Source organism: Symsagittifera roscoffensis, chromosome 6 (assembly GCF_963678635.1).
Source record: "Symsagittifera roscoffensis chromosome 6, txSymRosc1.1, whole genome shotgun sequence".
NCBI lineage: Eukaryota > Metazoa > Xenacoelomorpha > Acoela > Convolutidae > Symsagittifera > Symsagittifera roscoffensis.
Window position 1 is genome coordinate 18,608,721 of NC_087067.1, and position 26,031 is coordinate 18,634,751.

Here is a 26,031-nt window from a genome sequence, read left to right on the forward strand (position 1 = left end):
TATCCGAGCACATGAAAGCCAATCACTTATTCTACTTATCTGATTTTCAGCGTTTAAAAAAACTGACATTACCTCACCTTTTTTCCAAACACTCAACGATTCAGCATCGAAAATTTACCAGAAGACAAAGACTATCACAACAACGATACTCAATAAAATTTTCAAGACTATATCACGTGGACACCCTTTCACCTTCTTTATTCAGTACCAAAACATCCTTAGGCAACAACAAGAGTTTGCTGGGATCAAGTTTCACAATCAATGGAACAAGCAATCCGTGACTTATCCGCATTTCTGACCTTGCCACAGGTTACCACAATCGAACCTGGAGTTCTCATTTATCATTGAGATATCTCATTTAAAGCTTAAGTTCCTCACTTATTCACAAAAGCTGACTTCACGCATTTTCTTCTCAAAATCACCGAACTTAAGGCCCCCAATGCGATACGCCACATCAACTTAACAAAAACTCTGAGCGATCAGAACCATATCATCTACCTTTGCGAAGTTGATGATGTTCTTTCTCAAACTAACCAGATATTCCAATATGTTGTTATAAGCTAAATGACCAATGCAGCTGCTTATCTACGGTCGTATAGTAGACTTACAAGTAATCGATCGAAAAATTGAAGATATCAAAATCAAAATTTAAAAAGAAATTATTTTAAAACAGCCGTCTTTGCTATCCCCAGTTCATCACCTTTCTGCACTTTCTTCGCATCTTATCACATGAACCTTAATCAACTGAAAATAACCAGTAGTTCACTCAAACCTATACCGCCACACTAATCCGAAATTTCAAAAGATTGCCAAAGATTTTTTGAATTTTTCGACACAGCGAAGTTAACAAATTTACAGGAAATATCACCCACTGCATTTTTTGCCAGAACAACTTCTGCATCATATGTTCGCGCTGAAGCGCTCTCCAGAATAACCCTTAAAGTTAGCATCGTGTCGAAAAATAAAAATCTCCGAACAAAATCGATGAGGATCAATGGGGTTCCGAGGGGTTGAGTGCGAAAAATAGTTACCTTGGCTCAAAGAGTCATATGCAACTAGATATGCGGGGCTGTAAAAATAGCATATAGATAAACTAGCATATACTTTTGCGAGCTTCACGTGATATCGCGGGCTTTTTGTAACTAAAGTTGCCATTCTGGAAGAGCAGTGCCACAGGTTACCACAATCCAACCTGGAGTTCTCATTTATCATTGAGATATCTCATTTAAAGCTTAAGTTCCTAACTTATTCACAATAGCTGACTCCACGCATTTTCTCCTAAAAATCACCGAACTTATGGCCCCCAATGCGATACTTAAAAAATTTAAGAGGCTGTGGGCGAACAATTTTAAAAATTTCTAGAGACACAACATTTGGAGCCGAAGCACACTTTCGCAAGGTGCGGAAACCGTTTTGAAACAGCAAATTGCATTTTCGAGCATTTTGTAAACTTTTGACCGGAAATTTTGTTGTTCTGTCGCCACTCCCCTCTCCCAAATACATCATATGTTGGCGTTGAAGCGCTCTCCAGAATAACCTTTAATGTCTTAAATTGAAACACCTTTTTTCCAAACACTCAACGATTCAGCATCGAAAATTTACCAGAAGACAAAGACTATCACTTAAATTGAAACACCTTTTTTCCAAACACTCAACGATTCAGCATCGAAAATTTACCAGAAGACAAAGACTATCACAACAACGATACCCCTTAAAATTTTCAACACAATATCACGTGGACACCCTTTCACCTTCTTTATTCAGTACCAAAACATCCTTAGGCAACAACACGAGTTTGCTGGGATCAAGTTTCACAATCAATGGAACAAGCAATCCATGACTTATCCGCATTTCTGACCTTGCCACAGGTTACCACAATCGAACCTGTAGTTCTCATTTATCATTGAGATATCTCATTTAAAGCTTAAGTTCCTAACTTATTCACAATAGCTGATTCCACGCATTTTCTCCTCAAAATCACCGAACTTATGGCCCCCCAATGCGATACTTAAAAAATTTAAGAAACTGTGGGTGAACAATTTTAAAAACTTCTAGAGACACAACATTTGGAGCCGAAGCACACTTTCGCAAGGTGCGGGAACCCTTTTGAAACAGCAAATTGCATTTTCGAATGTTTTGTAAAATTTTGTTGTTCTGTCGCCACTCCCCTCTCCCAAATACATCATATGTTGGCGCTGAAGCGCTTTCCAGAATAACCCTTAATGTTAGCATTGTGTCGGAAAATAAAAGTCTCCGAACAAAATCGATGAAGATCAATGGGGTGCCGAGGGGTTGAGTGCGAAAAAGAGTTACCTTGGCTCAAAGAGTCATATACAACTAGATATGCGGGGCTGTAAAAATAGCATATAGAAAAACTAGCATATACTTTTGCGAGCTTCAGGTGATATCGCGGGCTTTTTGTAAGTAAAGTTGCCATTCTGGAAGAGCAGTACATATCGTGGTTCTGAAATAACTGGACGAACCTTTCGGCATGGCCATTTAGTGGCAGACGCCTGACTGTATTTTCATGGTCGCTGTTTTTTTTTTTTCAAGAAACAACTGAATAAAACTTAAGTCAATTCTTTTGTGCATATTTATACAATCAAATTCTTGCTTTAAATTAATGAGACGGTAGCCGAAATGTTTTGGATAGTATTAGTATCAATAAATCTGATTGGCTAATATCAGGAACTTAGGGTTCGTTTTGTTGAAATCCCTTCAAAAAATCTTTTAAAAATAAAACCCCCCGAAAGCGCCCCAATTGGTTGAAAAACATCAACATATTACGGAGCTAACTAATATATATCTTTTAGCTGTACGTCAGAAATGTAATTCACCTTGCTGAAAACAGAACGTTTTGGACGAACCGAGAAAAAGACCTAAATATAAAAGAACTTATCCCTAACAACATAACAGTAACACCAAGATAAGAGCAACATTATCATATGGCGACAGAGATGGTCACGTTTCTTCTGCAAAAATCTTAAATTGAGAAAACTATCCGAGCACCTGAAAGCCAATCACTTATTCTACATATCTGATTTTCAGCGTTTAAAAAAACTGACTTTACCTCAACTTTTTTCCAAACACTCAACGATTGAGCATCGAAAATTTACCAGAAGACAAAGACTATCACAACAACGATACTCATTAAAATTTTCAACACAATATCACGTGGACACCCTTTCACCTTCATTATTCAGTACCAAAACATCCTTAGGCAACAACACGAACTTGTTGGGATCAAGTTTCAAAATCAATGGAACAAGCAATCCATGACTTATCCGCATTTCTGACCTTGCCACAGGTTACCACAATCGAACCTCGAGTTCTCATTTATCTTTGAGATATCTCATTTAAAGCTTAAGTTCCTCACTTATTCACAAAAGATGACTCCACGCATTTTCTCCTCAAAATCACCGAACTTAAGGCCCCCAATGCGATACGCCACATCAACTTAACAAAAACTCTGAGCGATCAGAACCACATCATCTACCTTTGCGAAGTTGATGATGTTCTTTCTCAAACTAACCAGATATTCCAATATGTTGTTATAAGCTAAATGATCTTACCAATGCAGCTGCTTATCTACGGCCGTATAGTAGACTTACAAGTAATCGATCGAAAAACTGAAGATATCAAAATCAAATTTTAAAAAGAAAATATTTTAAAACAGCCGTCTTTGCTATCCCCAGTTCATCACCTTTCTGCACTTTCTTCGCATCTTATCACATGAACCTTAATCAACTGAAAATAACTAGTAGTTCACTCAAACCTATACCGCCACACTAATCCGAAATTTCAAAAAATTGCCAAAGATTTTTTGAATTTTGCGACAACAGCGAAGTTAACAAATTTACAGGAAAAATCACCCACTGCATTTTTTGCCAGAACAACTTCTGCATCATATGTTGGCGCTGAAGCGCTCTCCAGAATAACCCTTAATGTTAGCATTGTGTCGGAAAATAAAAGTCTCCGAACAAAATCGATGAGGATCAATGGGGTGCCGAGGGGTTGAGTGCGAAAAAGAGTTACCTTGGCTCAAAGGGTCATATGCAACTAGATATGCGGGGCTGTAAAAATAGCATATAGATAAACTAGCATATACTTCTGCGAGCTTCACGTGATATCGCGGGCTTTTTGTATCTAAAGTTGCCATTCTGGAAGAGCAGTACATATTGTGGTTCTGGAATAACTGGACGAACATTTCGGCATGGCCATTTAGTGGCAGATGTCTGACTGTATATTCATGTTCGCTATTTTTTTTTCAAGAAACAACTGAATAATTTTAAGTCAATTCTTTTTTGCATGTTTATACAATCAAATTCTTGCTATAAAATAATGAGACGGTAGCCGAAATGTTTTGGATAGTATTAGTATCAATAAATCTGATTGGCTAAGATCAGGACCCTAGGGTTCGTTTTGGTGAAATCCCTTCATAAATTCTTTTATAAATAAAAGCCCCTGAAAGCGCCCCAATTGGTTGAAAAACATCAACATATTACGGAGCTAACAAATATATATCTTATAGCTGTAGGTCGGAATTGTAATTCACCTTGCAGAAAACAGAACATTTTGGACGAACCGAGAAAAAGACTTAATTATATAAGAACTTATCCCTAACAATATAACATTAACACCAAGATAAGAGCAACATTACCATATGGCGACAGAAATGGTCACGTTTCTTCTGCAAAAACCATAAATTGAGAAAACTATCCAAGCACATGAAAGCCAATCACTTATTCTACTTATCTGACTTTCAGCGTTTAAAAAAAACTGGCTTTACCTCACCTTTTTTCCAAACACTCAACGATTCAGCATCGAAAATTTACCAGAAGACAAAGACTATCACAACAACGATACTCATTAAAATTTTCAACACAATATCACGTGGACACCCTTTCACCTTCATTATTCAGTACCAAAACATCCTTAGGCAACAACACGAACTTGCTGGGATCAAGTTTCAAAATCAATGGAACAAGCAATCCATGACTTATCCGCATTTCTGACCTTACCACAGGTTACCACAATCGAACCTGGAGTTCTCATTTATCATTGAGATATCTCATTTAAAGCTTAAGTTCCTCACTTATTCACAAAAGATGACTCCACGCATTTTCTCCTCAAAATCACCGAACTTAAGGCCCCCAATGCGATACGCCACATCAACTTAACAAAAACTCTGAGCGATCAGAACCACATCATCTACCTTTGCGAAGTTGATGATGTTCTTTCTCAAACTAACCAGATATTCCAATATGTTGTTATAAGCTAAATGATCTTACCAATGCAGCTGCTTATCTACGGCCGTATAGTAGACTTACAAGTAATCGATCGAAAAACTGAAGATATCAAAATCAAATTTTAAAAAGAAAATATTTTAAAACAGCCGTCTTTGCTATCCCCAGTTCATCACCTTTCTGCACTTTCTTCGCATCTTATCACATGAACCTTAATCAACTGAAAATAACTAGTAGTTCACTCAAACCTATACCGCCACACTAATCCGAAATTTCAAAAAATTGCCAAAGATTTTTTGAATTTTGCGACAACAGCGAAGTTAACAAATTTACAGGAAAAATCACCCACTGCATTTTTTGCCAGAACAACTTCTGCATCATATGTTGGCGCTGAAGCGCTCTCCAGAATAACCCTTAATGTTAGCATTGTGTCGGAAAATAAAAGTCTCCGAACAAAATCGATGAGGATCAATGGGGTGCCGAGGGGTTGAGTGCGAAAAAGAGTTACCTTGGCTCAAAGGGTCATATGCAACTAGATATGTGGGGCTGTAAAAATAGCATATAGATAAACTAGCATATACTTTTGCGAGCTTCACGTGATATAGCGGGCTTTTTGTAACTAAAGTTGCCATTCTGGAAGAGCAGTACATATCGTGGTTCTGGAATAACTGGACGAACATTTCGGCATGGCCATTTAGTGGCAGATGTCTGACTGTATATTCATGTTCGCTATTTTTTTTTCAAGAAACGACTGAATAAACTTAAGTCAATTCTTTTTGTCATGTTTATACAATCAAATTCTTGCTATAAAATAATGAGACGGTAGCCGAAATGTTTTGGATAGTATTAGTATCAATAAATCTAATTGGCTAAGATCAGGACCCTAGGGTTCGTTTTGGTGAAATCCCTTCATAAATTCTTTTATAAATAAAAACCCCCTGAAAGCGCCCCAATTGGTTGAAAAACATCAACGTATTACGGAGCTAACAAATATATATCTTATAGCTGTAGGTCAGAATTGTAATTCACCTTGCAGAAAACAGAACATTTTGGACGAACCGAAAAAAAGACTTAAATATATAAGAACTTATCCCTAACAATATAACATTAACACCAAGATAAGAGCAACATTACCATATGGCGACAGAGATGGTCACGTTTCTTCTGCAAAAATCCTAAATTGAGAAAACTATCCAATCACATGAAAGCCAATCACTTATTCTACTTATCTGACTTTCAGCGTTTAAAAAACTGGCTTTACCTCACCTTTTTTCCAAACACTCAACGATTCAGCATCGAAAATTTACCAGAAGACAAAAACTATCACAACAACGATACTCATTAAAATTTTCAACACAATATCACGTGGACACCCTTTCACCTTCTTTATTCAGTGCCAAAACATCCTTAGGCAACAACACGAGTTTGCTGGGATCCAGTTTCACAATCAATGGAACAAGCAATCCATGACTTATCCGCATTTCTGACCTTGCCACAGGTTACCACAATCGAACCTGGAGTTCTCATTTATCATTGAGATATCTCATTTAAAGCTTAAGTTCCCCACTTATTCACAAAAGCTGACTCCACGCATTTTCTCCTCAAAATCACCGAACTTAAGGCCCCCAATGCGATACGCCACATCAACTTAACAAAAACTCTGAGCGATCAGAACCACATCATCTACCTTTGCGAAGTTGATGATGTTCTTTCTCAAACTAACCAGATATTCCAATATGTTGTTATAAGCTAAATGATCTTACCAATGCAGCTGCTTATCTACGGCCGTATAGTAGACTTACAAGTAATCGATCGAAAAACTGAAGATATCAAAATCAAATTTTAAAAAGAAAATATTTTAAAACAGCCGTCTTTGCTATCCCCAGTTCATCACCTTTCTGCACTTTCTTCGCATCTTATCACATGAACCTTAATCAACTGAAAATAACTAGTAGTTCACTCAAACCTATACCGCCACACTAATCCGAAATTTCAAAAAATTGCCAACGATTTTTTGAATTTTGCGACAACAGCGAAGTTATCAAATTTACAGGAAATATCACCCACTGCATTTTTTTCCAGAGCAACTTTTGCATCATATGTTGGCGCTGAAGCGCTCTCCAGAATAACCCTTAATGTTAGCATTGTGTCGGAAGATAAAAGTCTCCGAACAAAATCGATGAGGATCAATGGGGTGCCGAGGGGTTGCGTGCGAAAAAGAGTTACCTTGGCTCAAAGAGTGATATGCAACTAGATATGCGGGGCTGTAAAAATAGCATATAGATAAACTAGCATATACTTTTGCGAGCTTCACGTGATATCGCGGGCTTTTTGTAACTAAAGTTGCCATTCTGGAAGAGCAGTACATATCGTGGTTCTGAAATAACTGGACGAACATTTCGGCATGGCCATTTAATGGCAGATGTCTGACTGTATATTCATGTTCGCTATTTTTTTTTCAAGAAACAACTGAATAAACTTAAGTCAATTCTTTTTTGCATATTTATACAATCAAATTCTTGCTATAAAATAATGAGACGGTAGCCGAAATGTTTTGGATAGTATTAGTATCAATAAATCTGATTGGCTAAGATCAGGACCCTAGGGTTCGTTTTGGTGAAATCCCTTCATAAATTCTTTTATAAATAAAAGCCCCTGAAAGCGCCCCAATTGGTTGAAAAACATCAACATATTACGGAGCTAACAAATTTATATCTTATAGCTGTAGGTCAGAATTGTAATTCACCTTGCAGAAAACAGAACATTTTGGACGAACCGAGAAAAAGACTTAAATATATAAGAACTTATCCCTAACAATATAACATTAACACCAAGATAAGAGCAACATTATCATATGGCGACAGAGATGGTCACGTTTCTTCTGCAAAAATCCTAAATTGAGAAAACTATCCAAGCACATGAAAGCCAATCACTTATTCTACTTATCTGACTTTCAGCGTTCAAAAAAACTGGCTTTACCTCACCTTTTTTTCCAAACACTCAACGATTCAGCATCGAAAATTTACCAGAAGACAAAGACTATCACAACAACGATACTCATTAAAATTTTCAATACAATATCACGTGGACACCCTTTCACCTTCTTTATTCAGTACCAAAACATCCTTAGGCAACAACACGAACTTGCTGGGATCAATCTTCACAATCAATCGAACAAGCAATCCATGACTTATCCGCAATTCTGACCTTGCCACACGTTACCACAATCGAACCTGGAGTTCTCATTTATCATTGAGATATCTCATTTAAAGCTTAAGTTCCTCACTTATTCACGATAGCTGACTCCACGCATTTTCTCTTCAAAATCACCGAACTTAAGGCCCCCAATGCGATACGCCACATCAACTTAACAAAAACTCTGAGCAATCAGAACCACATCATCTACCTTCGCGAAGTTGATGATGTTCTTTCTCAAACAACCAGATATTCCAATATCTTGTTATAAGCTAAATGATCTTACCAATGCAGCTGCTTATCTACGGCCGTATAGTAGACTTACAAGTAATCGATCGAAAAACTGAAGATATCAAAATCAAAATTTAAAAAGAAATTATTTTAAAACTGCCGTCTTCGCTATCCCTAGTTCATCACCTTTCTGCACTTTCTTCGCATCTTATCACATGAACCTTAATCAACTGAAAATAACTAGTAGTTCACTCAAACCTATACCGCCACACTAATCCGAAATTTCAAAAAATTGCCAACGATTTTTTGAATTTTGCGACAACAGCGAAGTTAACAAATTTACAGGAAATATCACCCACAGCATTTTTTTCCAGAGCAACTTTTGCATCATATGTTGGCGCTGAAGCGCTCTCCAGAATAACCCTTAATGTTAGCATTGTGTCGGAAGATAAAAGTCTCCGAACAAAATCGATGAGGATCAATGGGGTGCCGAGGGGTTGCGTGCGAAAAAGAGTTACCTTGGCTCAAAGAGTCATATGCAACTAGATATGCGGGGCTGTAAAAATAGCATATAGATAAACTAGCATATACTTTTGCGAGCTTCACGTGATATCGCGGGCTTTTTGTAACTAAAGTTGCCATTCTGGAAGAGCAGTACATATCGTGGTTCTGAAATAACTGGACGAACATTTCGGCATGGCCATTTAATGGCAGATGTCTGACTGTATATTCATGTTCGCTATTTTTTTTTCAAGAAACAACTGAATAAACTTAAGTCAATTCTTTTTTGCATATTTATACAATCAAATTCTTGCTATAAAATAATGAGACGGTAGCCGAAATGTTTTGGATAGTATTAGTATCAATAAATCTGATTGGCTAAGATCAGGACCCTAGGGTTCGTTTTGGTGAAATCCCTTCATAAATTCTTTTATAAATAAAAGCCCCTGAAAGCGCCCCAATTGGTTGAAAAACATCAACATATTACGGAGCTAACAAATTTATATCTTATAGCTGTAGGTCAGAATTGTAATTCACCTTGCAGAAAACAGAACATTTTGGACGAACCGAGAAAAAGACTTAAATATATAAGAACTTATCCCTAACAATATAACATTAACACCAAGATAAGAGCAACATTATCATATGGCGACAGAGATGGTCACGTTTCTTCTGCAAAAATCCTAAATTGAGAAAACTATCCAAGCACATGAAAGCCAATCACTTATTCTACTTATCTGACTTTCAGCGTTCAAAAAAACTGGCTTTACCTCACCTTTTTTTCCAAACACTCAACGATTCAGCATCGAAAATTTACCAGAAGACAAAGACTATCACAACAACGATACTCATTAAAATTTTCAATACAATATCACGTGGACACCCTTTCACCTTCTTTATTCGGTACCAAAACATCCTTAGGCAACAACACGAACTTGCTGGGATCAAGTTTCACAATCAATCGAACAAGCAATCCATGACTTATCCGCAATTCTGACCTTGCCACAGGTTACCACAATCGAACCTGGAGTTCTCATTTATCATTGAGATATCTCATTTAAAGCTTAAGTTCCTCACTTATTCACAATAGCTGACTCCACGCATTTTCTCTTCAAAATCACCGAACTTAAGGCCCCCAATGCGATACGCCACATCAACTTAACAAAAACTCTGAGCAATCAGAACCACATCATCTACCTTTGCGAAGTTGATGATGTTCTTTCTCAAACTAACCAGATATTCCAATATCTTGTTATAAGCTAAATGATCTTACCAATGCAGCTGCTTATCTACGGCCGTATAGTAGACTTACAAGTAATCGATCGAAAAACTGAAGATATCAAAATCAAAATTTAAAAAGAAATTATTTTAAAACTGCCGTCTTCGCTATCCCTAGTTCATCACCTTTCTGCACTTTCTTCGCATCTTATCACATGAACCTTAACCAACTGAAAATAACCAGCAGTTCACTCAAACCTGTACCGCGACACTAATCCGAAATTTCAAAAAATTGCCAAAGATTTTTTGAATTTTGCGACAAGAGCGAAGTTAACAAATTTACAGGAAGTATAACCCACTGCATTTTTTACCTGAACAACTTCTGCTAAGTTTCACCTAAGAGACTCTCAGGACATACTAACAAAAGCTGGAACCAATTCGAAGGACTTCTCCGCGCAAGTATCATTGTTGCCTGCATACCAGAAGGACAAAATCAGCAAGATCATTACGTACACCTCCATCTAGAAGGAAAAGTACTAAATTGCGTTTCAAAACATGTTAAAGCTGCGCGAAATGATTGCAAACAAACTTTGGAACAATTACAAAATTGATACGCAGAGTCTGACCAAATCCGAAAATATGACTTCCAATTGCAAAATAGAGTTTTCAAATCCAAAACTGAAGATACACTAGATTTTCTAACCAATATGAATCGTCCAGCTTGCTTGCCTATTATAGATGACATTCAATTTTAGATGACATCCGTGAACCTGAAAATGATACGGTCGAAGACCTCTGCTCTATTCTCGCAGAAGAATTGAAGTTGACAGAATCGAAAACGACGAAAAGGTAGTTTGTGCAACCTTCAGCCATTAAAACTAATGCCAGTAATTACAATTAGGTTAACGGATTTTGCCACATCTCTATACATTCGTCATACTTTAGTTATGCTACGCAGAGAGCAGTCAAATTTTAGCAGTCTACCCACTTTTAAACGATAGATATAATCTCGATCACGGCATCGAACAAATTGACGAATATTACACTGATGATGAAGTCGAATTGCAACCATCGAAATGCAGGCCGATCATTATGACACTGAGTACTATCAAGAAAGTCAGAAAACGTTTTTGGATCTGAAGACCAGGAACTAAATCAAATCTGGCCAGGAATGACCTGAGACTGTAGACGGCTGGCCAGACTGGGCAGATACAAGCCAGCTGTTTCGCATTTTATGCAGCAGTGAAACTGATCTCACAAAAGATTCTACAAGATATCTCCCCTACCTCGACTGAGAATTTCAAAAAAGCATGATTCACCTTTTCGACGAATGCTAGTCTAATCTTTTTTCAACACTATGAATAAGTTTGTTCTGATCATCCGACAATATTATCAAGACAATCTGACTTCTTGGATTCTCCTACTCAAAAACGCATTTGTAAAATAATCACCTCATCAATTTTCAAACCAAAAGCATTATTCACAGTCACAAATCCAGACTCTACAAAGAAAACTCAGTAGCAATGACTATCATTCCAATCCTACTAACGGCTCAGAATACGTTTTAAACTTCAGTAATTTGTATTTCAAACTCCGTTATCTATCTAGCTATTGAAGCAATTATAATTATCTGACAAAATCAAACAACGCTGTCAAAATCAAGTGTGGCCCACAAATAATTGATAACCTTTTGTCAAGTTCGCAGTACTAACTCCAGTTCGACAAAATAACGAAAAAACTCTTTGTGTTACAGCGGTTTTTTTTGGTCAAAATTAACTTTTGAATAGAATGCCCACGACCTCAGCCGCTTTCTCTTATAATTTTCACAACAGGCTATCCGAGTTGCTGCCGTTCCTACTGGTCCTTATGTTACCGTTAAATTGAATGCCCACAACTTCAGCCTAACACTGTAACAGACATTTAGTACCCTATATCGTCATTAATGATAGCATCTCCTTAACTCAGTAAGCAGGTATTCAGCGCGAAATTTTCAAATAATCTGCCTTTTCACGAAAAATTTTTTCACTCTAAAGGTATCAGCCGTTTTACAGCGCCAGTTTTTCAAATACCCAGTGCATTAGCCTACCGATAAATTGAGTCCTCAGAATAAATTAACATCAATCGTTACATCAAAGTTACCTTTTGACCCGAAAATTACTTTTCTGTCAACCATGATTTTTGGTTCAGTTCCACATGAACCAAAGAAAATGCTCACTGTACAGTTTTCTATGCGAATAAATCCGGTGATTGGAAAATTTATCCTGACAGATAAACTCAAAGTTACCACGAAAAGCGCCAAAAAAACCCTATCTAGCCATCTACCACATCATGGAAACCAAATACCACCTTGCGGACGATATCAAATGCACAGCCTACCGATTGGCAGTGCTGATGATCAATTCTCCATTCTTATTTTTCTACTTTGACTAATTACGGATCATACCTCATGTCCCAAACATTTCTACTACCTTCTCCTCGACTACTTTTTTTTTTAAAAAAAGGCTAACAAAAAATATGTTATCATACTACAAAGAAATATATATTTTTTGTGCCCCACTCATTGAGGAAACTTCGATGATAACCTTTTGTCAAGTTCGCAGTACTAACTCCAGTTCGACAAAATAACGAAAAAACTCTTTGTGTTACAGCGGTTTTTTTTGGTCAAAATTAACTTTTGAATAGAATGCCCACGACCTCAGCCGCTTTCTCTTATAATTTTCACAACAGGCTATCCGAGTTGCTGCCGTTCCTACTGGTCCTTATGATACCGTTAAATTGAATGCCCACAACTTCAGCCTAACACTGTAACAGACATTTAGTACCCTATATCGTCATTAATGATAGCATCTCCTTAACTCAGTAAGCAGATCTTCAGCGCGAAATTTTCAAATAATCTGCCTTTTCACGAAAAATTTTTTCACTCTAAAGGTATCAGCCGTTTTACAGCGCCAGTTTTTCAAATACCCAGTGCATTAGCCTACCGATAAATTGAGTCCTCAGAATAAATTAACATCAATCGTTACATCAAAGTTACCTTTTGACCCGAAAATTACTTTTCTGTCAACCATGATTTTTGGTTCAGTTCCACATGAACCAAAAAAAATGCTCACTGTACAGTTTTCTATGCGAATATATCCGGTGATTGGAAAATTTATCCTGACAGATAAACTCAAAGTTACCACGAAAAGCGCCAAAAAAACCCTATCTAGCCATCTACCACATCATGGAAACCAAATACCACCTTGCGGACGATATCAAATGCACAGCCTACCGATTGGCAGTGCTGATGATCAATTCTCCATTCTTATTTTTCTACTTTGACTAATTACGGATCATACCTCATGTCCCAAACATTTCTACTACCTTCTCCTCGACTACTTTTTTTTTTAAAAAAGGCTAACAAAAAATATGTTATCATACTACAAAGAAATATATATTTTTTGTGCCCCACTCATTGAGGAAACTTCGATGCAGGCAGCTCTGGTTGAAGTTTGCTACTTTATAAACCTTGCTGTCTTTTGCGAAACAATCTGAAGTAGCAGTCATGATTAGTTTCTAAAAATAAAATAATCACTAGTAATCCCAACATTTAGCGGTCAACAAGACTTACACTTTTCCACTCTTATTTAACTTGATAGAAAAAACCGGGACTTCACATTCAGTATGACATTTGAAACAAATGAGCCAAATTGATAGTTCTGCGGACAAGCGCGTCACTATTCTTATTCAATTCCTTAGTCTTTTCCTCTCAATATTATCTTCTCTTATAGCTAACAGGATATAGGTCCTTTATACCACTTGTTCCGACCAATCAAAGTTAAAAGTTTACAGCACACGAATCACTGGTTTCCACGATGAGCAATAATACTGCACACAAGAACAACCCGGCCTACTCCAGGATTACCAACGCCTTTACTAGCCAACTAGACATGCTCGGTGTAAATTTACCCTCACCCAATTAAACCACTTTTAACAAATTGTTTTGAAGGCATTTAGACCATACGACGTCAATTTGGAAAAATCCCCGTAAATCCGAAATTTTTTCGAATTAGGCGAACTCAAGGACGCCTACTACCAGCCCGTTGTTATACCCTTTAGCAAAAAATTACAATTTACAACGGCGTGCAATTCGTCGATGGCGTTTTTGATGACTACATCTTCAGTGACGACTTAACCATCAGTCTCTTCTTCGTTGGATTCCTGTACAGTGATATGCCCTAAACAGTCCTTAAACTCCATCCGTGATGACTACAAAGAGGTTCTTGAAGATCTGGAAGACCCCAATGTCACTTACCTCGTCGAATTCGAAATCAGGAATTACGAAGCCTAACGAATTACTACTGAGCGAAGTTTTCCCGTTTGAAGATGACGAATCATCAATACCATCTGCACTCACCTGCTTCCCTCTAAATTTCTACGTCCACATCGACTTGAACCTCAAATTGGCCACATTCTCCGAATATTCATTTCTACCATACAGAACATTCACAGTGCGACTCGAGTTGCTTGATGGCTCCACTCTACAGTGAGACGTTTTCGCAACATATGACCCAATTTGCAGCCGAATTCATCAATTCATTCTGCACAACACCGACGCATACATCGATGGATGTTTCGAGCTGTACGAGAGCTAGGTTGCTGTACACTGTTCAGGAATCCAACGAAGAGACTGATGGTTAAGTCGTCACTGAAGACGTAGTCATCAAACACGCCATTGACGAAATGTACGCCGTTGTAAATTGTAATTATTTTGCTAAAGGGTAATACAACGGGCTGGTAGTAGGCGTCCTCAAGACCCCAATGTCACTTTTTAAAAAAATTGACAAAAGTTAGTATTCTGCCCGAGCAAAAAAGATGCCCCGAACCAGTGCTTAGAATTTTTGGAAGGGGTTACCCCCTATAGCTAGATTCTTCAAGTCACTTTGCACTCCTCTCCACCTCTTACCTTTAAGCCTTTCGTACCTTCTGTCTTCACCTTTTATGATAACTTTTATTTACTTATACGATTTTCCTTAAATTACCATGACTACAACGGCAACACACGCAGCCACTGCTGTGGCGTTTTCATCACTTCCAAGCACAGAACTCGACTAGTATCCCATAAATTGCCAAAAACCGCGTTTTTGTTTAAAAAAAAACAGCTATTTTAGCGATACTAAACGAAGCTACAGAAACCTAAAAACTCTAAACCTGAAAAAAAAAGTAATTATTCTGCTCAACAACTATGACTGACCTCTGGAAAAATCCATTATAATTGATTAAAACCGATTATAAGGGCTTATATTGGCATAAAAAAGATAAAAAAATATAATCCATTTTTATTGGATTATAATAATCGATTATAATGGATTATATTGATAAAAAAATACTATGATTATAATCCATTTTTGATGGATTATAATCGATTATTTTTGTAATTTTATAGATGCTGACTATAAAATGACAATATAATCAATTATCATCCATGGAACTCCAGTACGCGATAACAATAACACCAAGATAATAGTAACATTATCATAGCTAATTCGTAATTAAACATCTGAAAAAATTTTATGCTATTTTATTTTCTTGTCCCCTAACAAACCGTTCTTTAGGACAATTAGATTTTATGATTGGCTTTGGTAGTCTGTTATATCCTGCTGTTTTTATCTGTCAGCTGTGTCTGTCTCCTGAGTCGGTGCTAGTGAACAAACAGCTGTTCACGAAAGAGGAGCTTGTCGACAGTCTGCAACAGCTGAATGGACAGTGGTTCATCTACAACCAGATAGACAGGTGAGCCTCAAACGTCATTTAGTGAAATGAAATGCATAATGAAGCTCACGATTTTAGTCCATCCGCAAAATCATTGTTTTTTGAAAGATAATAGTCTGAAAAACTTTTCTTCGCTCAGTTCTTTTAAGTGTCAACGAACGATGTGAAGACATTTGTTTAGGTCGTGTAGGTTTTTGCTTTGTTGTTTGACTTTTTTCGTTTTTAATTTCAATTCGAAATCATTTGCTAAAAGGAAAGCAAATTACGCTCTGCAATACAATTACAAGAGCGCAAGTTGCTCAAACAAAACGTGAGTGACTTTAGTTTTTCTAGCGAAATATAGAAATCAGCGATTGACCCAGTTCTCTAAAAAGGTTAATTCTATGAAGAAAGTCAATCGGAAATATGTGTGATGTTTTTTTTGAAGTTCGAATGAAAAAGGTTTCAAGTCAGTTTCGGTGTCTTTGAGCTCATTGGCTCTTCTTCATTTTTATTGACTATGTTTGTTATATTTGGGCCTTGAAATGTTTTTTATTATACAATTTATTTCTATAATATATATACAAATTATTTTCTAATTTAAACTTTTTTTTGCTCGTGTTATTATCTGATTGTATACTGTTCATCTTTTAGTAAGTTTCGCCTGTCATTGTCTGACCTTCAGTGTGAACCACTCCTTCCGAGTGATATCAGTCATTTTTTCTAATACTTTAACTTTCCTTATTTGACACATTTTGTAATTCCTTAATTCTTTTAAATATTTTGGGTGAGAACATCAAGATCATATTATCTCACAAGTCTTTTGCAAAAATACCAGATCTTTCAGAACCCAATGGAAAAATTTATGATGACTTTGCAGGCCTTTCGATTGTATTATATGGGGCTAGAGGTTCTGTTTTCTTTTGGTTTGATCGTTTTCAAAGTTCCTTTCTGCAAAAGTTACTTCGAATACTTACACCAACCTTGTCATCGTTTTTATTTAAGTATATATTATCCTTCATTGACCTCCAAAATCCGAAAGAGTGGACCGAGACTCTTGCTTTACTACCCAGGAAGTTAAATTATTTTCCGATTCAAACAATAACTGTATATTTTGTGCAGTCAGAGACTACAGATCCAACTGACTAGAAAAAAATTGTAAATAATATAAAAACAAAATTCAAACACAAGGCTATTTGATTTACCCATACCCTCATTAAACGGCGCTGTATCCCGAATTATTTGAAAACTACTTTCGACTAACTAATGTTTGAAAAACATTTCGACACAAAACCGTATACTAACTGAAAATTATTGAATACCAAGGAAAGTCAACCTTTTCTAAGCATTGAATCGGGGATCAGACGATCGGATTGAAGACAACTACACAGACGAAACATTGCCTTGAAAAAATAGCAATCCGTCGGAAAGGTGTTACAACTCTGATAATCAAACACGACCGGGGTGCCGAACCCTAGATTCCATTTAACAAGTTTTTCAAAAAAGTACTTTTTTTCAAAGCTAACTGAACAAATGGAACTCCACATTTCGAAGATTTTCAAACAAAATTCATGAAATCATCGAAAGCAACGGATGAAATTGAAGGCGGAAAAATCATTCGAAAATACGGCATCGCTGTTGGTAAATCTGGGCAACTTTTTGGAGCAATATGTCGTTTTTTTTGTAACACTAATAACGAATCAGTGAAGAATCGGAAAAGAATCGGAATTCCTTATCCAGTGGCGACATTGACGACTGGCATTTCTCAGTCAGGTGAGACACCCACAACTGACAATCCACAGACAGCTCTGATTCAATGCTCGTCTCGGACATCAGCCCAAAATCAAAGAAAAGCTGCCTGCAAGGACATAAAGCCAAACGTAGCGACAACTGACTCCAAAAGATCCTTCAGAGAAAAAAAAACAGTCGACAGCCTCAAAATCACTCAAAAACAGTCTTCAAAAGCCAGGAAATTTTAGTATTGCCAATCTCAGGTTACTTTGCTTGTGACAAATCTAGTTTCATTCCTATGGTTACTTCAGACAATAGCGATTCGGAGTGGTCCGTGGGGGGCTTACCATGGATAACTGGGAAAAGAGAGTTTTGTTTCGGATACCTTAAAAATGCACAACTCTTCAGAACCGGTTTATCTTGATTCGATTTATAATATAACGATTGAACCTTAGATTTTAGATCTCATTCAGACGACCTAATGCCAGATAACAAATTCAACTCATCCTTCACTCCAGCAAAAAAAAACGACACTTTGTTTTATCTCACTGTTAACTCGCCCCATTGCTCTTCTTAGATCATCTAGAAACGCGGGACCTCTATTTTTTTGTTATTAGAAATTTTATTGGTGTTGTAGACCATATTACTAAAATTGAAACAGCCAACAACCCCATCAATATAGATCAGACCACAGATACTTGGGAAGCGAACACGAAGGAATGCTCTGCGATGATTCTTGAGTGCAACTCATCCTCAACTCCAGCGGAAGTCTTTTTTCACTCCAGGGATGCTTCTTTCATCCTAGAATCCTCAAACAACTTCCATTCACGACGGGAATCCTACGCTTTACCAGGCGACTGCACTTTCTCGACAAAAAGGACTCTTAAAGAAGGCTTGACAGAGACGTCGGAACTTGCAAAATTCAATACTCCTTCTCAATCAGATAGCCAAGTCCCTTTGGAATTAGATAGATTTTTGTCTGGAAAGTAGAACTCAAGCTTGTAAATTCAAAAATGCTCAGACACTAAATGTTATTGCCAATATCACTCAGAAGCGTACCACCTCAAATTTTTATTTTTTAATTTTTTTACTGTTACGTTTTGTTGAAATTAGTTTTTTTTTTTTAAATTTTCATACCAATTTCTTCCTGCCAAGGGAAGTGTTGTGTTCTGATTATATACTACTCGTCTAATAATTAGTTTAGCAGGCGCTTGTCTGACCTTCAGTGTAAACCACTCTTTCGCAGTGATCTCTGTCATTTTTTACCTTATGTCTTAACCTCTAAGTAATTCTCTTATTTTGATTCGCTCATATTTTTTTTAAGTATTTTAGCTGTAGCATTAGATAATTTCATCAGTTCGTGGGTTTCCTGATATATCAAGCCGGGTGAGAGTTGAAATCGCTTCTGCTTTAGATGCGGTCAGTCCAACGCCGTGAAGGGTAGTACCATCATTACGCCACTCAGTCTTGCGCTATTCGCGGGTGCTTCCCGAAGACCCGAGATAGAGTGGTTCTACATACAGTCGGGAAAACCCCGCCACAAGGCCGAAATCAACAATTCCAGCCAGAAGTGTAGTTCAAGTAGCACTCTTAAAAGTTTTCAAAGCACCTTTGAAGGAGACTTTGCTGCGACAGTGAATGCGTCTGTGGTCGAGTGTAGTTCTGATGATGATCTTACGGACTCTGAATTAGACCAGAGTCGGATGGTCCGAGGAGGCAATTCGGAGAATGCAGGATCGCCAGGGACCAACGGGGGCTCAGACATGGGAACTGCGACTATTGTGGTAGATGATTGGATATCGTTCAAGCTAGATGATCATGTAAGTTCTTTTGAATGTTTTTTACCCCAAGTGAATGTTTTTTACCCCAAGTGAATGTTTTACGCTTAAGTTTTTATTAAGTTTAAAAGAACAAAGTCTCTGTAAAAATCCTGATATTATGATCATTCAAAAATTTTATGAAGTCCTTCTTCTACCGCTGATTTGTTTAAAATCTTTGTTGTCAAAAGCAGGGGCGGATCTAAGATTTTCTCGAGGGTGGGGGCGGATTTTCAGAAAAATTTCAAAATTTTATCGACCTTTTTTAGGTCGACCAAATTGATTTTTCTGAGCTCTCCCAAAGCACTAAAAAGTCCCTGTTTCGGCGAAAATTTCTGCACCGCAGGCAAAAATTTGAAAAAGCAGGCCAAAAAAGCGTTTTTAAGCACTTTTTGGAAAAATTAAAAAAAGAAGCGTCCCCCCCCCCCCCCCCCCCTCTAAATCCACCCCGGTCAAAATTGTATCAAATTTTTTTATGTACAATGTTTTAATGAGTAATATTGTAACTCATATTCGGAGCGATAAAAATGGAGGATTGCTCTTTTTGCAGAGTGGGAGCAATGTCAAGAGAATGCGACAGAAGTGGCACGCATTACTGCTGCGGAAACTGAAGAACCCCAGCAAAGCATTCACGGAGTCTGATGATGTCAGTAGAGTACTAACTAGTTATCAACTAGTTACTAAATTTTGTAAAATATCAATACACTTTTTGTCGATTTAAAAAGAAATAGTTTCACAAGATTCCACAAGCTTAAATTTTAGTCAACAGTTAATTGAAAATGACGCTGCTTTTAAAAAAATAAAGGCAACTATACGCTGGGATTTTTCTTAGAAAAATGGATTTTCAGAATGAAAATCAAGAACTTCAGTTCAACCATTATTTTTCTGTTCAAACTCTTCCAAAAATCATCCTCAGAAACAGTGATTGTTTCAGCAAGTGATCAGGTGCATCGCCCAGGTGTTGAACGAGGAGGAACAGAGTCTGGAACTCAACTGCCCTCCAGGCATTGGACAGAAACCAAGACCGAACCGTGAGTCTTTGCAATTCGAAAACAAAAAACTTCTGCGAGATTGTTTTTTCTTATTAGCCCCATTCCTACCCACTGCATGGTTGTCCTGGGAAATTGTTCGTCCCGACTTGCTGCTTTATTTGACGCTTACACACTTCAGGTTCAGCAAGATGCTGTAAAAGAGAGCAAAAATGACTTTTTTGGTGACGCTATCTTTTTATGCTGAAAGAATTTTTTCTAAAACACGACGCTTGGTTTCGACAAATAACTACAAATATAAGAAAAAGTTTGTTTCTTTAATAGTTGTTCTTACTGAAAGTCATAGTTTACACCAGTCAAGCAAATAACCACATAGTCACTAGTTAATCTAAAGTTCTATGACATTAAAATGTTTTGTTTCCAACTTAGATCTGAACATGAGTAGCACCAATCAGTCCTCCATGTCTTCTCCAGTGGTGTCTCAACATCAACAACAGTCCTCCGGTGGATCTCTGGCACAGTCAGCCTCTACATTCGACAACTCACATGTACAGTATGATCTGACCAAAGACGAAAGCTACAACCAGTTTCTGGCCACTGCTAGCGATATGACATTGGGTATACGGTTTGACAATATATATCGGCATTTTGAAAAATTTAAAAGGGAACACCAACATTTGCTAAATTGGAGGAGGGTACCAAAAAAGCGCAAAAAATTGTTTTTTTTGACATTTTTACCTAATGTGTCAATCAAGAAGGTTTCCAGAATAGGCTCATGAACTTTTGGTTTTATGAATTTTTAAAGTTAGGTCTTATAGTATAAAGTCGGTTTCCTGAAAATGCAGACTCTTTTGATATCTTGTTTAATGCTCAAAATAACTAACTGGCTAGAACCATCAATTTTCACACGACCTATTAGAAGTCTTTAAAGGTTTCTGCGTTTTGGTGTTTTTAAAGATCATCTTTTCCCCTCCATTTCCAATATTTATCTGAATCAGTTCAAAACCATTGGCGTGCTTTTTAGAATGTTACGCATCCAACTTGCCCCCCTCTAGGCGCGACACGGCGCAGTTCCTAGAAGCACACATGGGCAAACCAACTGCTTACGTCATTATATCAGTGAGCAATGCGAGTGACGTCATAGAAACGACCTTGGGCGAACTGTCGAAGGATAATTGCAACCAGCAGCATGAAGGGAATGCGGTGGAGTCGAGTGGATCCTTGAAAATGGTCAAAACTAGTTCGCGCAATGTGGAAAAGCTGAACAGTCTCATGGGAGTAAGTTCAGCTCTGTAGTTATTGTAGCCAACCCCCTGTCAAATAAACGTGCTTGTGTTTTTAAACTGCATGATTCTGATAAGCAAAATAAGATCTTTGGGAAACGGATATTCAAAAGTATTTACTTCGTGGAGTAAACCAAACGATCAAAACGCAAGAAACCTAAACTTAACTGTAAAATTTTGGTTCAAATATATATTTTTCCGATGTTTTCTGTCTTACCTTGAAACAAATTTGTTTCAGGAAGGATACGCAGTGATTATCTTTCTGAAGCTGAGTCAAGTGCCAATTAGTAAGTATTTTCTTCTTGATTAAAGTCTTTCATAAACACTAGCTGAGCTAGCTAACAATTAGTTTAAACTAAAATAAAAGGTTCCGTTTTTGTTCCAGGTGGGAGGAAAATTTCAGATATTCTGACTGGTAAGTTATTACTTGAAGGACTGAGCTTCTAAATATTACTCTTCGCTATTTAAACATCAGTTGGCTGTAAAATAAATTAGTTATAATTAATTCATTCATGATTAACCTTTGGGTTTGGCCTCCGCCTGCTTACCTAACTTTTTTTTCTGGATCCTCTGATCACTTTCTTGTAGTGTCGTTATCTGTTCTGTGTAGACTTGTTCCTCATGATCGGTTTCGGCCACGAGACGAGATCGTCCGAGCGAGGGCTAGTCCCCGTACGTCAAATGACATTCGGGGCCGAAGTGAACCTGGACTTGGTGAAGTTGCTGAGATCGGACGGGTTGTCGATCAACAAGATATCGGACGGGGACCAGTTGGATCCAGGGGCGGGCAGAGGACTGTGTGAATACATTGTGCAATCGGCTGAACAGAGGCGGAGACCGGCAGCAGTTAATCAAATTCAACAGGTGCTTAATCAACAAAAGTTTAAAAAATCAGTACACAATAATTCTGGTTTCTGCGACTCGCAGAGGCTCTGTCGTAGGCTATCCAACCTGTCTAAGCATAGTTTGTTTTTTTTTTGCGTCGTGAAAAATGCATTAAAGTTATTTTCGAGAACAAGCGGCCAAACACGTAGTGGACATTTTCCCAATGTCCAATCTAGAAACCGAGCATCAAACCGCTCACCAGGAACCATGGGCGGACCGGACCGGACCTATGATTTTCTCGAGGGGGGGAGGGCGGATTTTCAAAAAAAAATTCGAGAAAATTTTGTCGACCCTTTTTTTCTAGGTCGACCAAATTGATTTTTCCAGCTCTCCCAAGGCACTACAGAGACCCTGTTTCGGCAAAAAAATTTTGGCAAAAGTTTTTAGGCAGTTTTCTTTGGAAAATTTGTCCAAAAAATCGCGTTTTTTCATCGCGCGTTCCCCCCCTCAAAATTAGTATATATTGGCGCCGAAGGTGCCCTTAGAACCATTTTAGGGCCCGTCACCAAAAATGGATATCTCAAAGTAGTACAAAGGGGGACCCTTTGGGTTGGCTGGGGGTCGAATTCCTGAGGGTAGGAAAGCGTCCGCCCCCCCCCCCCCCCAAATCCGCCGCTGATCACTGTTTATCCCAATTTTTTCTGCATACTTACCGCTCGGAAGTTTTTATGCTAGGTTATTGCTGGCTGTTGTATTCCTCAACAACAAAATAAGAGGGTTCGAACCTGATCCGGGTCGGATGTTTTTTATGAACTTGTTCGTATACTAGTTAAAATGCGTCCGCTCTATAAATTGAGGCATGTTAGTTGGTAAATTTCATTTTTTCAAATTGACTGGTATTACTAATGCGTCATTATTTGGCTTGCGTCACTTAGCATTTATTTAGACTCATAATTAGCGTGCCTCACTGAAGAATATTTGTAGACTCAAAGTTTTACTCATTCAGTTTTTCCCAGTAGCGTTATCGGTCATATTTTTGCTTGTGTATGCAAACTGCAACTCCGCCCCTGTAATTCTAAATCGATGGCGCTAAAACTTTCACTGTAGTTTAGAGTGGGTAGTTCGGATAGTTTTAGGGCGACTTTGTTAATTAACGGATGATTTTGGAACTGGTTTTGTGAAAAATAATGATGAAGCTCATGAGAAGACTTGAACGAAGCAGCAAGCCTAAATGTGGTTTCTCTGATGATTTCGAGTAATTGTTTGGTCATAGATGAAAGTATTAAAATTAATCAACTCAGAGATCTTTACATTTGAGATTTGTTTCCCCGCACTTTGTTAAATCGCTAGAAAAGTCAAAATTGTTTCTGAAAGTCACTGTGAGTTGTAACCTGCCTATTTGAAGTTGTAATTTAACATTCTTCCATTTTTCTGATAAAAAAGAATCAACATCATGATTACACGTTTTGGCTAACACTGAACAGCGAAAAGTATCGCACTTCCTAAGCAAACAAAATCGAGCAAAACTAACTAATTTTTCTATCGTTCCTGAAGAAAAAAGCCATTAAGCTCAATTATCGTTTTCCTCTCGTTGTGTCTGAAACACATTGTCGTCTCTGTGTCTCCTTAATTGAGCGCAACCTGTTGATTGCAACTAAAAAAAATGTTTTCAAGCTCCCTTTTCATTATAAAAAAAAACACAAACTAAAGGTTTTGCTTGAAAAGTTTACATTTGGAATCGAAAATTAAATAAGAAATAACACAGAGAACACAAAGAAGAACAACACAAAAGAACGTTCCAAAGTACCGATACTTTACTTCGGAGGGACAAAAGTACGGTTTTTTGTAAATTTTCTCATTGATTTCAAGCAAACAAAAACACAGAAAAGGAGGCATCTGATTTTTTCCCAAAAATGAAATCTAATTTCAATTTAATTTTCAAAAAAGCCTAGAGACAGTTTTGTTTTACAAATAAAAAAAACAGTTCGAAAAACGAAAAGGTTTTTTTTTCGTATCAAAAAAAGAAAATGAGGCAAAAACAGTCAGTTTTTCCCCCTTTCTTATTTAGAACTTGAACAACAATGGAAGGTGCCAATTCTTACAAAATGTCACCAATAACAGCGAATATTGTCTCAATTAATTTCAGGCTCCTTTATATTGAGTTGACCCGATCTATAGAATTCTTAAAGGTGCAGACAGAAAAAGGGACCCATATTAATTTTTCAAAGGTCACTGAAGACCAGTTGGAATAGATGAAAATAAAACAACCGAAGTGTTTGCCAATGGATCTTCCGAAGACACCGAGGATAATATGAAGACATGTGCTTCTCTTTCAAAAAAAATTCTAGAGCTAACACTTCAAAGCTTTGAGCAAAGATTTAACCAGCACATCTATTTCCATTCGAAGTCAACTACATAGAAGAACAAAAGAAACGTTTGTCAATGATCCACATGCCCGAGAGCAATTAACCTAACCCTCTACTAAGCACATAAACAGGTTATCCGATGGAGAACAAACTAGTTTTCGCCATGATATGACACTTCAACGAAGCTCAACCAACGACGTAGCGCAACGCTATTTAAACCACGCTAAAATTGAATCCATGTTTAGTCGAGAGAAGAAAGGTTAAACAAATTAAGGTTTCCAGTATTTCAACAAACTATTCCGTCGACGAATCATCTACTACTCGCATCAGGACAAAAAGCGTCGCCTGTACAATTAAAATTAAATCCAAGCTATGATTTAATCCAATTTTTAGCTCCTCAATTCATACAAAATTTCACGAAAAAAAAATTATATTTTTTGGAGTCCTCGTTTGCTTATATCAACAGACAACAGCCAGGAAATGTTTTAAAAACATAGAAATTGAAGGATCAGCAAATTTATCTTAGAGGTCAGGAAAACGTAGAACATGATACAAATCCCCTACTGTTTTCCCAGTAAATCAGAACACTTTTTCGCAAAAAAAACGCAAAATAACGTTTTCCAGGCAATTTTTATCTGAACAACCAAGAAGTCGATACTCAAGAAAAACGGAAACCAAACAAACAATCATCATCTTGAACAGGCCTCTGGTAGTCCAACCTCATCAAACAAGGAACAGAAGAAAAATGCAATTTGAAACACTCATTCAAGGTATTTCACTAATCCTAACTATAACGAAATGCAACCGAGTGCAAACTTATCCGAAAAACCAAATAGTGGAAGCTGATGAGAGTTATTGAAATCAAACAAACAACCTGTTTGCACAGCATCTTTTTGATC

At 37.4% G+C, this 26,031-nt stretch overlaps 1 protein-coding gene across 1 annotated transcript in view; it reads left to right on the plus strand.

Moving 5' to 3' along the window:
* LOC134848630 (uncharacterized) overlaps window positions 1-26,031 on the plus strand; it is a 244,181-nt gene that overhangs the window by 208,277 nt on the left and 9,873 nt on the right. The window contains exons 5-13 of the mRNA XM_063866148.1: window positions 16,048-16,163; window positions 19,267-19,672; window positions 20,220-20,315; window positions 20,604-20,700; window positions 21,088-21,276; window positions 21,683-21,936; window positions 22,180-22,228; window positions 22,327-22,356; window positions 22,552-22,805. Of these exons, the coding sequence (XP_063722218.1) occupies window positions 16,048-16,163; window positions 19,267-19,672; window positions 20,220-20,315; window positions 20,604-20,700; window positions 21,088-21,276; window positions 21,683-21,936; window positions 22,180-22,228; window positions 22,327-22,356; window positions 22,552-22,805 (1,491 nt within the window). The remainder of the gene's footprint in view (window positions 1-16,047; window positions 16,164-19,266; window positions 19,673-20,219; window positions 20,316-20,603; window positions 20,701-21,087; window positions 21,277-21,682; window positions 21,937-22,179; window positions 22,229-22,326; window positions 22,357-22,551; window positions 22,806-26,031) is intronic.